The 15611-nt window shown below is 44.3% G+C and overlaps 1 protein-coding gene across 1 annotated transcript in view; it reads right to left on the bottom strand.

Moving 5' to 3' along the window:
- The window catches only part of LOC128698671 (uncharacterized), a 31004-nt gene extending 29161 nt beyond the window's left edge, over positions 1–1843 (bottom strand). The window contains exon 1 of the mRNA XM_070104023.1: positions 1835–1843. Within this exon, the coding sequence (XP_069960124.1) occupies positions 1835–1843 (9 nt within the window). The remainder of the gene's footprint in view (positions 1–1834) is intronic.
- Between the last annotated feature and the right edge of the window lie 13768 nt (positions 1844–15611).

Here is a 15611-nt window from a genome sequence, read left to right as displayed (position 1 = left end):
GTACCTCCCCCCATGATAGGAGACAACAATGGTACACTGCCACTGACGTACCTCCCCCCATGATAGGAGACAACAATGGTACACTGCCACTGACGTACCTCCCCCATGATAGGAGACAACAATGGTACACTGCCACTGACGTACCTCCCCCCATGATAGGAGACAACAATGGTACACTGCCACTGACGTACCTCCCCCATGATAGGAGACAACAATGGTACACTGCCACTGACGTACCTCCCCCCATGATGGGAGACAACAATGGTACACTGCCACTGACGTACCTCCCCCCATGATAGGAGACAACAATGGTACACTGCCACTGACGTACCTCCCCCATGATAGGAGACAACAATGGTACACTGGCACTGACGTACCTTTCCCCATGATAGGAGACAACAATGGTACACTGGCACTGACGTACCTTCCCCCATGATAGGAGACAACAATGGTACACTGGCACTGACGTACCTCCCCCCATGATAGGAGACAACAATGGTACACTGCCACTGACGTACCTTTCCCCATGATGGGAGACAACAATGGTACACTGCCACTGACGTACCTTTCCCCATGATGGGAGACAACAATGGTACACTGGCACTGACGTACCTTCCCCCATGATAGGAGACAACAATGGTACACTGGCACTGACGTACCTCCCCCCATGATAGGAGACAACAATGGTACACTGCCACTGACGTACCTCCCCCCATGATAGGAGACAACAATGGTACACTGCCACTGACGTACCTTCCCCCATGATAGGAGACAACAATGGTACACTGCCACTGACGTACCTTTCCCCATGATAGGAGACAACAATGGTACACTGGCACTGACGTACCTCCCCCCATGATAGGAGACAACAATGGTACACTGCCACTGACGTACCTCCCCCCATGATAGGAGACAACAATGGTACACTGCCACTGACGTACCTCCCCCCATGATAGGAGACAACAATGGTACACTGCCACTGACGTACCTTCCCCCATGATGGGAGACAACAATGGTACACTGGCATTGACGTACCTTCCCCCATGATGGGAGACAACAATGGTACACTGGCACTGACGTACCTTCCCCCATGATGGGAGACAACAATGGTACACTGCCACTGACGTACCTTCCCCCATGATGGGAGACAACAATGGTACACTGGCACTGACGTACCTCCCCCCATGATAGGAGACAACAATGGTACACTGCCACTGACGTACCTTCCCCCATGATGGGAGACAACAATGGTACACTGGCATTGACGTACCTCCCCCCATGATAGGAGACAACAATGGTACACTGCCACTGACGTACCTCCCCCCATGATAGGAGACAACAATGGTACACTGCCACTGACGTACCTTCCCCCATGATGGGAGACAACAATGGTACACTGCCACTGACGTACCTCCCCCCATGATAGGAGACAACAATGGTACACTGCCACTGACGTACCTCCCCCCATGATAGGAGACAACAATGGTACACTGCCACTGACGTACCTCCCCCCATGATGGGAGACAACAATGGTACACTGCCACTGACGTACCTTCCCCCATGATAAGAGACAACAATGGTACACTGCCACTGACGTACCTCCCCCCATGATAGGAGACAACAATGGTACACTGCCACTGACGTACCTCCCCCCATGATAGGAGACAACAATGGTACACTGGCACTGACGTACCTCCCCCCATGATAGGAGACAACAATGGTACACTGCCACTGACGTACCTTCCCCCATGATAGGAGACAACAATGGTACACTGCCACTGACGTACCTCCCCCCATGATAGGAGACAACAATGGTACACTGCCACTGACGTACCTTCCCCATCATGGGAGACAACAATGGTACACTGTGGCACTCAAACTGACAATTAATTCCACTCGGAAATCTGTTCGATATATGATGGCTGTGTCCATGAGCTAGAGCCACCACAACAGTGATCCTGTGTTGGAAAGCTTCCTGACCATTTATCCCATGACATTTGGTCGAATGGCTTTGAAAAAGGGCACGGCACTTGGGGAGCACAGGTGTGTCTCTGGATGACAGGGCGAAGGATCGAGCCTTCACTTGTGCAGCATACGTAGAGACAAATCCTTCACAAGGTGAGTGTCCCGGTTCGATTCCCGGCGAGGGTAGAAATACAAGGAGTGTTTCCTTACACCGGTTGTCTGTTCACCCATCAGTGAAATGGTTACCTGGGTGTTAGTGGACTGGTGTGGGTCACATCCTGGGTGTTAGTGGACTGGTGTGGGTCACATCCTGGGTGTTAGTGGACTGGTGTGGGTCACATCCTGGGTGTTAGTGGACTGGTGTGGGTCACATCCTGGGTGTTAGTGGACTGGTGTGGGTCACATCCTGGGTGTTAGTGGACTGGTGTGGGTCGCATCCTGGGTGTTAGTGGACTGGTGTGGGTCGCATCCTGGGTGTTAGTGGACTGGTGTGGGTCGCATCCTGGGTGTTAGTGGACTGGTGTGGGTCGCATCCTGGGTGTTAGTGGACTGGTGTGGGTCACATCCTGGGTGTTAGTGGACTGGTGTGGGTCGCATCCTGGGTGTTAGTGGACTGGTGTGGGTCACATCCTGGGTGTTAGTGGACTGGTGTGGGTCACATCCTGGGTGTTAGTGGACTGGTGTGGGTCGCATACTGGGTGTTAGTGGACTGGTGTGGGTCGCATCCTGGGTGTTAGTGGACTGGTGTGGGTCGCATCCTGGGTGTTAGTGGACTGGTGTGGGTCGCATCCTGGGTGTTAGTTGACTGGTGTGGGTCACATCCTGGGTGTTAGTGGACTGGTGTGGGTCTCATCCTGGGTGTTAGTGGACTGGTGTGGGTCACATCCTGGGTGTTAGTGGACTGGTGTGGGTCACATCCTGGGTGTTAGTGGACTGGTGTGGGTCACATCTTGGGTGTTAGTGGACTGGTGTGGGTCGCATCCTGGGTGTTAGTGGACTGGTGTGGGTCGCATCCTGGGTGTTAGTGGACTGGTGTGGGTCACATCCTGGGTGTTAGTGGACTGGTGTGGGTCGCATCCTGGGTGTTAGTGGACTGGTGTGGGTCACATCCTGGGTGTTAGTGGACTGGTGTGGGTCACATCCTGGGTGTTAGTGGACTGGTGTGGGTCGCATACTGGGTGTTAGTGGACTGGTGTGGGTCGCATCCTGGGTGTTAGTGGACTGGTGTGGGTCGCATCCTGGGTGTTAGTGGACTGGTGTGGGTCGCATCCTGGGTGTTAGTGGACTGGTGTGGGTCACATCCTGGGTGTTAGTGGACTGGTGTGGGTCTCATCCTGGGTGTTAGTGGACTGGTGTGGGTCACATCCTGGGTGTTAGTGGACTGGTGTGGGTCACATCCTGGGTGTTAGTGGACTGGTGTGGGTCACATCTTGGGTGTTAGTGGACTGGTGTGGGTCACATCCTGGGTGTTAGTGGACTGGTTTGGGTCGCATCCTGGGTGTTAGTGGACTGGTGTGGGTGGCATCCTGGGTGTTAGTGGACTGGTGTGGGTCGCATCCTGGGTGTTAGTGGACTGGTGTGGGTCGAATCCTGGGTGTTAGTGGACTGGTGTGGGTCGCATCCTGGGTGTTAGTGGACTGGTGTGGGTCACATCCTGGGTGTTAGTGGACTGGTGTGGGTCACATCCTGGGTGTTAGTGGACTGGTGTGGGTCGCATCCTGGGTGTTAGTGGACTGGTGTGGGTCACATCCTGGGTGTTAGTGGACTGGTGTGGGTCACATCCTGGGTGTTAGTGGACTGGTGTGGGTGGCATCCTGGGCGTTAGTGGACTGGTGTGGGTCACATCCTGGGTGTTAGTGGACTGGTGTGGGTCACATCCTGGGTGTTAGTAGACTGGTGTGGGTCACATCCTGGGTGTTAGTGGACTGGTGTGGGTCACATCCTGGGTGTTAGTGGACTGGTGTGGGTCACATCCTGGGTGTTAGTGGACTGGTGTGGGTCACATCCTGGGTGTTAGTGGACTGGTGTGGGTCACATCCTGGGTGTTAGTGGACTGGTATGGGTGGCATCCTGGGTGTTAGTGGACTGGTGTGGGTCACATCCTGGGTGTTAGTGGACTGGTGTGGGTCACATCCTGGGCGTTAGTGGACTGGTGTGGGTCACATCCTGGGTGTTAGTGGACTGGTGTGGGTCACATCCTGGGTGTTAGTGGACTGGTGTGGGTCACATCCTGGGCGTTAGTGGACTGGTGTGGGTCGCTTCCTGGGTGTTAGTGGACTGGTGTGGGTCACATCCTGGGTGTTAGTGTACTGGTGTGGGTCACATCCTGGGTGTTAGTGGACTGGTGTGGGTGGCATCCTGGGTGTTAGTGGACTGGTGTGGGTCACATACTGGGTGTTAGTGGACTGGTGTGGGTCACATCCTGGGTGTTAGTGGACTGGTGTGGGTCACATCCTGGGTGTTAGTGGACTGGTGTGGGTCACATCCTGGGTGTTAGTGTACTGGTGTGGGTCACATCCTGGGTGTTAGTGTACTGGTGTGGGTCACATCCTGGGTGTTAGTGTACTGGTGTGGGTCACATCCTGGGTGTTAGTGGACTGGTGTGGGTCACATCCTGGGTGTTAGTGGACTGGTGTGGGTCACATCCTGGGACAAAATTAACCTAATTTGCAGGAAATGCTCTGCCTAAGAAGGTACTTTCTATATAGTAGTATGTCACTGATGTCAACTATGGTCTTTATAAGTTGTATCATGTACTGTACAAATTATTATTATTATTATTATTATTATTATTATTATTTTTTATTATCACACCGGCCGATTCCCACCAAGGCAGGGTGGCCCGAAAAAGAAAAACTTTCACCATCATTCACTCCATCACTGTCTTGCCAGAAGGGTGCTTTACACTACAGTTTTTAAACTGCAACATTAACACCCCTCCTTCAGAGTGCAGGCACTGTACTTCCCATCTCCAGGACTCAAGTCCGGCCTGCCGGTTTCCCTGAATCCCTTCATAAATGTTACTTTGCTCACACTCCAACAGCACGTCAAGTATTAAAAACCATTTGTCTCCATTCACTCCTATCAAACACGCTCACGCATGCCTGCTGGAAGTCCAAGCCCCTCGCACACAAAACCTCCTTTACCCCCTCCCTCCAACCCTTCCTAGGCCGACCCCTACCCCGCCTTCCTTCCACTACAGACTGATACACTCTTGAAGTCATTCTGTTTCGCTCCATTCTCTCTACATGTCCGAACCACCTCAACAACCCTTCCTCAGCCCTCTGGACAACAGTTTTGGTAATCCCGCACCTCCTCCTAACTTCCAAACTACGAATTCTCTGCATTATATTCACACCACACATTGCCCTCAGACATGACATCTCCACTGCCTCCAGCCTTCTCCTCGCTGCAACATTCATCACCCACGCTTCACACCCATATAAGAGCGTTGGTAAAACTATACTCTCATACATTCCCCTCTTTGCCTCCAAGGACAAAGTTCTTTGTCTCCACAGACTCCTAAGTGCACCACTCACTCTTTTTCCCTCATCAATTCTATGATTCACCTCATCTTTCATAGACCCATCTGCTGACACGTCCACTCCCAAATATCTGAATACGTTCACCTCCTCCATACTCTCTCCCTCCAATCTGATATTCAATCTTTCATCACCTAATCTTTTTGTTATCCTCATAACCTTACTCTTTCCTGTATTCACCTTTAATTTTCTTCTTTTGCACACCCTACCAAATTCATCCACCAATCTCTGCAACTTCTCTTCAGAATCTCCCAAGAGCACAGTGTCATCAGCAAAGAGCAGCTGTGACAACTCCCACTTTGTGTGTGATTCTTTATCTTTTAACTCCACGCCTCTTGCCAAGACCCTCGCATTTACTTCTCTTACAACCCCATCTATAAATATATTAAACAACCACGGTGACATCACACATCCTTGTCTAAGGCCTACTTTTACTGGGAAAAAATTTCCCTCTTTCCTACATACTCTAACTTGAGCCTCACTATCCTCGTAAAAACTCTTCACTGCTTTCAGTAACCTACCTCCTACACCATACACTTGCAACATCTGCCACATTGCCCCCCTATCCACCCTGTCATACGCCTTTTCCAAATCCATAAATGCCACAAAGACCTCTTTAGCCTTATCTAAATACTGTTCACTTATATGTTTCACTGTAAACACCTGGTCCACACACCCCCTACCTTTCCTAAAGCCTCCTTGTTCATCTGCTATCCTATTCTCCGTCTTACTCTTAATTCTTTCAATTATAACTCTACCATACACTTTACCAGGTACACTCAACAGACTTATCCCCCTATAATTTTTGCACTCTCTTTTATCCCCTTTGCCTTTATACAAAGGAACTATGCATGCTCTCTGCCAATCCCTAGGTACCTTACCTTCTTCCATACATTTATTAAATAATTGCACCAACCACTCCAAAACTATATCCCCACCTGCTTTTAACATTTCTATCTTTATCCCATCAATCCCGGCTGCCTTACCCCCTTTCATTTTACCTACTGCCTCACGAACTTCCCCCACACTCACAACTGGCTCTTCCTCACTCCTACAAGATGTTATTCCTCCTTGCCCTATACACGAAATCACAGCTTCCCTATCTTCATCAACATTTAACAATTCCTCAAAATATTCCTTCCATCTTCCCAATACCTCTAACTCTCCATTTAATAACTCTCCTCTCCTATTTTTAACTGACAAATCCATTTGTTCTCTAGGCTTTCTTAACTTGTTAATCTCACTCCAAAACTTTTTCTTATTTTCAACAAAATTTGTTGATAACATCTCACCCACTCTCTCATTTGCTCTCTTTTTACATTGCTTCACCACTCTCTTAACTTCTCTCTTTTTCTCCATATACTCTTCCCTCCTTGCATCACTTCTACTTTGTAAAAACTTCTCATATGCTAACTTTTTCTCCCTTACTACTCTCTTTACATCATCATTCCACCAATCGCTCCTCTTCCCTCCTGCACCCACTTTCCTGTAACCACAAACTTCTGCTGAACACTCTAACACTACATTTTTAAACCTACCCCATACCTCTTCGACCCCATTGCCTATGCTCTCATTAGCCCATCTATCCTCCAATAGCTGTTTATATCTTACCCTAACTGCCTCCTCTTTTAGTTTATAAACCTTCACCTCTCTCTTCCCTGATGCTTCTATTCTCCTTGTATCCCATCTACCTTTTACTCTCAGTGTAGCTACAACTAGAAAGTGATCTGATATATCTGTGGCCCCTCTATAAACATGTACATCCTGAAGTCTACTCAACAGTCTTTTATCTACCAATACATAATCCAACAAACTACTGTCATTTCGCCCTACATCATATCGTGTATACTTATTTATCCTCTTTTTCTTAAAATATGTATTACCTATAACTAAACCCCTTTCTATACAAAGTTCAATCAAAGGGCTCCCATTATCATTTACACCTGGCACCCCAAACTTACCTACCACACCCTCTCTAAAAGTTTCTCCTACTTTAGCATTCAAGTCCCCTACCACAATTACTCTCTCACTTGGTTCAAAGGCTCCTATACATTCACTTAACATCTCCCAAAATCTCTCTCTCTCCTCTGCATTCCTCTCTTCTCCAGGTGCATACACGCTTATTATGACCCACTTCTCGCATCCAACCTTTACTTTAATCCACATAATTCTTGAATTTACACATTCATATTCTCTTTTCTCCTTCCATAACTGATCATTTAACATTACTGCTACCCCTTCCTTTGCTCTAACTCTCTCAGATACTCCAGATTTAATCCCATTTATTTCCCCCCACTGAAACTCTCCTACCCCCTTCAGCTTTGTTTCGCTTAGGGCCAGGACATCCAACTTCTTTTCATTCATAACATCAGCAATCATCTGTTTCTTGTCATCCGCACTACATCCACGCACATTTAAGCAACCCAGTTTTATAAAGTTTTTCTTCTTCTCTTTTTTAGTAATTGTATACAGGAGAAGGGGTTACTAGCCCATTGCTCCCGGCATTTTAGTCGCCTCATACGACACGCATGGCTTACGGAGGAAAGATTCTTTTCCACTTCCCCATGGACAATAGAAGAAATAAAAAAGAACAAGAGCTATTTAGAAAAAGGAGAAAAACCTAGATGTATGTATATATATATATGCATGTGCGTGTCTGTGAAGTGTGACCAAAGTGTAAGTAGGAGTAGCAAGATATCCCTGTTATCTTAGCGTGTTTATTATTATTATTATTATTATTATTATTATTATTATTATTATTTAGACTGAACAATCAGCTGTAGTGACGTGAACACTGTGTTCTGAACAATCAGCTGTAGTGACGTGAACACTGTGTTCTGAACAATCAGCTGTAGTGACGTGAACACTGTGTTCTGAACAATCAGCTGTAGTGACGTGAACACTGTGTTCTGAACAATCAGCTGTAGTGACGTGAACACTGTGTTCTGCTTGCCAGTTCAGCTTCAAGAACGTAATGACTTCTGGGTTTAATTAATCAAGGTGATTGAAGGTCTTTGAAGTGTGTAACAGTGTATATACACTGAGAAGTGTATATCAGTGTATATACACTGAGAAGTGTATATCAGTGTATATACACTGAGAAGTGTATATCAGTGTATATACACTGAGAAGTGTATATCAGTGTATATACACTGAGAAGTGTATATCAGTGTATATACACTGAGAAGTGTATATCAGTGTATATACACTGAGAAGTGTATATCAGTGTATATACACTGAGAAGTGTATATCAGTGTATATACACTTAGAAGTGTATATCAGTGTATATACACTGAGAAGTGTATATCAGTGTATATACACTGAGAAGTGTATATCAGTGTATATACACTGAGAAGTGTATATCAGTGTATATACACTGAGAAGTGTATATCAGTGTATATACACTGAGAAGTGTATATCAGTGTATATACACTGAGAAGTGTATATCAGTGTATATACACTGAGAAGTGTATATCAGTGTATATACACTGAGAAGTGTATATCAGTGTATATACACTGAGAAGTGTGTTGCAACCCCTGAATGGGTTGTAATATATATAATGTATATTATCTTTTCATTTAATTTTATATTGCTTATATTTGCGATAATAGCTAAATCGTAAATGTATTGCTTTATATTGTTATTTGACGTAGTTATATTGTTAGGTAGGATGTAACATATTATGTGCTCAGTTCAAGTCTTGATTGTCTAACTACTGTAATTATTGCTTGTGGCTTGTTAGACTGCCGGTTTCTCGTTGTTACTGAGCTGCAGCTGTCCACGGAGCTATCACGTGATCGAGGGGGGTGTCCTCACCTCTCGTGAAGTATTCAGTCTGGTCTAGACTCTCTTGGTGGTTGGACAGATTGTCTGTCTCATTATTCTTGTTAGTTCTGTAGAACTCTGTTCACAGAACATTGTATAGACTTAGTGATTTTCGACGTTGTACTGAGGTTGTGTGTCTCATAGACACTCAGTAACTCAGGTCCTGAGCTGTAGCCTCTGACCTAACTTGTACTGGTATCTGTGTACTGTCACAGTCGGGGATTTTCTTATGCTGAACTTAGATTCAGTAGTATGGGAGTTTTGTGACTTTTGTGGAGGATCTGCTGATGGTCCCTACTTAGTGTCGTTATATTATCTCCTTGATCCTGATTGTGTCGCAGTTGTTTGTTATAAGGCTATTGGGCTTAGCATTCTTTTCATTGTTCAAGCAGACTGTTCTGGTTGCCAGTCGGTCAAGAAGTTAGTTTATTTGAGGACTTTGTCAGTCACTTGTTTAAGTCTAGCCGAGTCTTGATACATAGCGAACTACTTAGAGCACTTACACGCATACACACTTACTTGTACATATTTGTAATATCTTACTAAGTGTTAATGTACCAGACGGTACTTAAGAATTATAAATGTGATATGTGCTTTCAGCACAATAATATTGAACTCGAGAGATGTGATATTATTTTGATTACTGTGATTAATTTAATTTAATTTAATTTGATAATATACCTCTAGACTTAATAAATTTATTAAATTTTAATTTCTCTAGTTAGTAGCCTACCAGTTGTAATCCTGAAGCACTATTGAATTATACTGAATTCTAATGGATAATTGGACAAGGATACTGACTACTTGTTACGAAAACCCAGTAACAGGCTGGATGCTAGAAGGGCAGTCCTTTCTAGTATTACCTGCAGATCTCTAAGCTTTTAGAATCGCGTTTTTTGTAACAAAGTGTATATCAGTGTATATACACTGAGAAGTGTATATCAATCAGTGTATATACTCTGAGAAGTGTATATCAGTGTATATACACTGAGAAGTGTATATCAATCAGTGTATATACTCTGAGAAGTGTATATCAGTGTATGTACACTGAGAAGTGTATATCAATCAGTGTATATACACTGAGAAGTGTATATCAATCAGTGTATATACACTGAGAAGTGTATATCAATCAGTGTATATACACTGAGAAGTGTATATCAATCAGTGTATATACACTGAGAAGTGTATATCAATCAGTGTATATACACTGAGAAGTGTATATCAGTGTATATACACTGAGAAATCTATATCACTCAATGTATATACACAGAGAAGTCTATATCACTCAGTGTATATACACTGAGAAGTATATATCACTCAGTGTATATACACTGAGAAGTATATATCAGTGTATATACACTGAGAAGTATATATCAGTGTATATACACTGAGAAGTATATATCAGTGCATATACACTGAGAAGTATATATCAGTGTATATACACTGAGAAGTATATATCAGTGTATATACACTGAGAAGTATATATCAGTGTATATACACTGAGAAGTATATATCAGTGTATATACACTGAGAAGTGTATATCAGTGTATATACACTGAGAAGTATATATCAGTGTATATACACTGAGAAGTATATATCAGTGTATATACACTGAGAAGTGTATATCAGTGTATATACACTGAGAAGTATATATCAGTGTATATACACTGAGAAGTATATATCAGTGTATATACACTGAGAAGTCTATATCAGTGTATATACACTGAGAAGTATATATCAGTGCATATACACTGAGAAGTATATATCAGTGTATATACACTGAGAAGTCTATATCAGTGTATATACACTGAGAAGTGTATATCAGTGTATATACACTGAGAAGTCTATATCAGTGTATATACACTGAGAAGTATATATCAGTGCATATACACTGAGAAGTATATATCAGTGTATATACACTGAGAAGTGTATATCAGTGTATATACACTGAGAAGTGTATATCAGTGTATATACACTGAGAAGTGTATATCAGTGTATATACACTGAGAAGTCTATATCAGTGTATATACACTGAGAAGTATATATCAGTGTATATACACTGAGAAGTATATATCAGTGTATATACACTGAGAAGTATATATCAGTGTATATACACTGAGAAGCCTATATCAGTGTATATACACTGAGAAGTATATATCAGTGTATATACACTGAGAAGTATATATCAGTGTATATACACTGAGAAGTCTATATCAGTGTATATACACTGAGAAGTCTATATCAGTGTATATACACTGAGAAGTATATATCAGTGTATATACACTGAGAAGTATATATCAGTGTATATACACTGAGAAGTATATATCAGTGTATATACACTGAGAAGTATATATCAGTGTATATACACTGAGAAGTATATATCAGTGTATATACACTGAGAAGTATATATCAGTGTATATACACTGAGAAGTCTATATCAGTGTATATACACTGAGAAGTATATATCAGTGTATATACACTGAGAAGTATATATCAGTGTATATACACTGAGAAGTCTATATCAGTGTATATACACTGAGAAGTCTATATCAGTGTATATACACTGAGAAGTATATATCAGTGTATATACACTGAGAAGTCTATATCAGTGTATATACACTGAGAAGTATATATCAGTGTATATACACTGAGAAGTATATATCAGTGTATATACACTGAGAAGTATATATCAGTGTATATACACTGAGAAGTGTATATCAGTGTATATACACTGAGAAGTATATATCAGTGTATATACACTGAGAAGTGTATATCAGTGTATATACACTGAGAAGTGTATATCAGTGTATATACACTGAGAAGTGTATATCAGTGTATATACACTGAGAAGTTACTTTAATCCCCGGGTGGAACGTTAGGTGTTTCCAAAAGACACCTGCTGCCCCTGTTTATCTAGCAGTAAGTAGGTACCTGGGTGTTATCTTACACCTGCTGTCCCTGTTCACTTAGCAGTAAGTAGGTACCTGGGTGTTATCTTACACCTGCTGTCCCTGTTCACCTAGCAGTAAATAGGTACCTGGGTGTTAGTGGACTGGTGTGGGTCGCATCCTGGGACAAAACTGACCTAATTTGCAGGAAATGCTCAGCATAACAAGGTACTTTCTATATAGTAGTATGTCACTGATGTCAACTATGGTCTGTATAAGTTGTATCATGTGCTGTAGAAATAATAATAATAATAATTATTATTATTATTATTATTATTATTATTATTATTATTATTATTATTATTATTATTATTATGGAGTCTTAATGACCATAGTGTAGTGGATAGGATTTAAACCTCCCAGTTAAATAATTTATTTGATGTTCTTGTCAGGTGGTGTAGCTGTTATGGTTGTGTCAGGTGGTGTAGCTGTCATGGTTGTGTCAGGTGGTGTAGCTGTTATGGTTGTGTCAGGTGGTGTAGCTGTCATGGTTGTGTCAGGTGGTGTAGCTGTTATGGTTGTGTCAGGTGGTGTAGTTGTTATGGTTGTGTCAGGTGGTGTAGCTGTCATGGTTGTGTCAGGTGGTGTAGCTGTTATGGTTGTGTCAGGTGGTGTAGCTGTTATGGTTGTGTCAGGTGGTGTAGCTGTCATGGTTGTGTCAGGTGGTGTAGCTGTTATGGTTGTGTCAGGTGGTGTAGCTGTCATGGTTGTGTCAGGTGGTGTAGCTGTTATGGTTGTGTCAGGTGGTGTAGCTGTTATGGTTGTGTCAGGTGGTGTAGCTGTCATGGTTGTGTCAGGTGGTGTAGCTGTTATGGTTGTGTCAGGTGGTGTAGCTGTTATGGTTGTGTCAGGTGGTGTAGCTGTTATGGTTGTGTCAGGTGGTGTAGCTGTCATGGTTGTGTCAGGTGGTGTAGCTGTCATGGTTGTGTCAGGTGGTGTAGCTGTTATGGTTGTGTCAGGTGGTGTAGCTGTTATGGTTGTGTCAGGTGGTGTAGCTGTTATGGTTGTGTCAGGTGGTGTAGCTGTCATGGTTGTGTCAGGTGGTGTAGCTGTCATGGTTGTGTCAGGTGGTGTAGCTGTCATGGTTGTGTCAGGTGGTGTAGCTGTTATGGTTGTGTCAGGTGGTGTAGCTGTTATGGTTGTGTCAGGTGGTGTAGCTGTTATGGTTGTGTCAGGTGGTGTAGCTGTTATGGTTGTGTCAGGTGGTGTAGCTGTCATGATTGTGTCAGGTGGTGTAGCTGTTATGGTTGTGTCAGGTGGTGTAGCTGTTATGGTTGTGTCAGGTGGTGTAGCTGTTATGGTTGTGTCAGGTGGTGTAGCTGTCATGATTGTGTCAGGTGGTGTAGCTGTCATGATTGTGTCAGGTGGTGTAGCTGTTATGGTTGTGTCAGGTGGTGTAGCTGTTATGGTTGTGTCAGGTGGTGTAGCTGTCATGATTGTGTCAGGTGGTGTAGCTGTCATGATTGTGTCAGGTGGTGTAGCTGTTATGGTTGTGTCAGGTGGTGTAGCTGTCATGGTTGTGTCAGGTGGTGTAGCTGTCATGATTGTGTCAGGTGGTGTAGCTGTTATGGTTGTGTCAGGTGGTGTAGCTGTCATGATTGTGTCAGGTGGTGTAGCTGTCATGATTGTGTCAGGTGGTGTAGCTGTCATGATTGTGTCAGGTGGTGTAGCTGTTATGGTTGTGTCAGGTGGTGTAGCTGTCATGGTTGTGTCAGGTGGTGTAGCTGTCATGATTGTGTCAGGTGGTGTAGCTGTCATGATTGTGTCAGGTGGTGTAGCTGTTATGGTTGTGTCAGGTGGTGTAGCTGTTATGGTTGTGTCAGGTGGTGTAGCTGTCATGATTGTGTCAGGTGGTGTAGCTGTTATGGTTGTGTCAGGTGGTGTAGCTGTTATGGTTGTGTCAGGTGGTGTAGCTGTCATGATTGTGTCAGGTGGTGTAGCTGTTATGGTTGTGTCAGGTGGTGTAGCTGTTATGGTTGTGTCAGGTGGTGTAGCTGTTATGGTTGTGTCAGGTGGTGTAGCTGTTATGGTTGTGTCAGGTGGTGTAGCTGTTATGGTTGTGTCAGGTGGTGTAGCTGTCATGGTTGTGTCAGGTGGTGTAGCTGTCATGGTTGTGTCAGGTGGTGTAGCTGTTATGGTTGTGTCAGGTGATGTAGCTGTCATGATTGTGTCAGGTGGTGTAGCTGTCATGGTTGTGTCAGGTGGTGTAGCTGTCATGATTGTGTCAGGTGGTGTAGCTGTCATGGTTGTGTCAGGTGGTGTAGCTGTTATGGTTGTGTCAGGTGGTGTAGCTGTCATGATTGTGTCAGGTGGTGTAGCTGTTATGGTTGTGTCAGGTGGTGTAGCTGTCATGGTTGTGTCAGGTGGTGTAGCTGTCATGGTTGTGTCAGGTGGTGTAGCTGTCATGGTTGTGTCAGGTGGTGTAGCTGTCATGGTTGTGTCAGGTGGTGTAGCTGTTATGGTTGTGTCAGGTGGTGTAGCTGTTATGGTTGTGTCAGGTGTTGTAGCTGTCATGGTTGTGTCAGGTGGTGTAGCTGTTATGGTTGTGTCAGGTGGTGTAGCTGTTATGGTTGTGTCAGGTGGTGTAGCTGTCATGATTGTGTCAGGTGGTGTAGCTGTTATGGTTGTGTCAGGTGGTGTAGCTGTTATGGTTGTGTCAGGTGGTGTAGCTGTTATGGTTGTGTCAGGTGGTGTAGCTGTTATGGTTGTGTCAGGTGGTGTAGCTGTTATGGTTGTGTCAGGTGGTGTAGCTGTTATGGTTGTGTCAGGTGGTGTAGCTGTTATGGTTGTGTCAGGTGGTGTAGCTGTCATGGTTGTCAGGTGGTGTAGCTGTTATGGTTGTGTCAGGTGGTGTAGCTGTTATGGTTGTGTCAGGTGGTGTAGCTGTTATGGTTGTGTCAGGTGGTGTAGCTGTTATGGTTGTGTCAGGTGGTGTAGCTGTCATGGTTGTCAGGTGGTGTAGCTGTTATGGTTGTGTCAGGTGGTGTAGCTGTTATGGTTGTGTCAGGTGGTGTAGCTGTTATGGTTGTGTCAGGTGGTGTAGCTGTCATGGTTGTGTCAGGTGGTTTAGCTGTCATGGTTGTGTCAGGTGGTGTAGCTGTCATGGTTGTGTCAGGTGGTTTAGCTGTCATGGTTGTGTCAGGTGGTGTAGCTGTCATGGTTGTGTCAGGTGGTGTAGCTGTTATGGTTGTGTCAGGTGGTGTAGCTGTCATGGTTGTGTCAGGTGGTGTAGCTGTTATGGTTGTGTCAGGTGGTGTAGCTGTCATGGTTGTGTCAGGTGGTGTAGCTGTCATGATTGTGTCAGGTGTTGTAGCTGTCATGGTTGTGTCA

Source organism: Cherax quadricarinatus, chromosome 88 (assembly GCF_038502225.1).
Source record: "Cherax quadricarinatus isolate ZL_2023a chromosome 88, ASM3850222v1, whole genome shotgun sequence".
Classification (NCBI taxonomy): domain Eukaryota; kingdom Metazoa; phylum Arthropoda; class Malacostraca; order Decapoda; family Parastacidae; genus Cherax; species Cherax quadricarinatus.
Note: the sequence above shows the minus strand (reverse complement) of the source record. Positions and strands in the feature narration are given on the sequence as shown.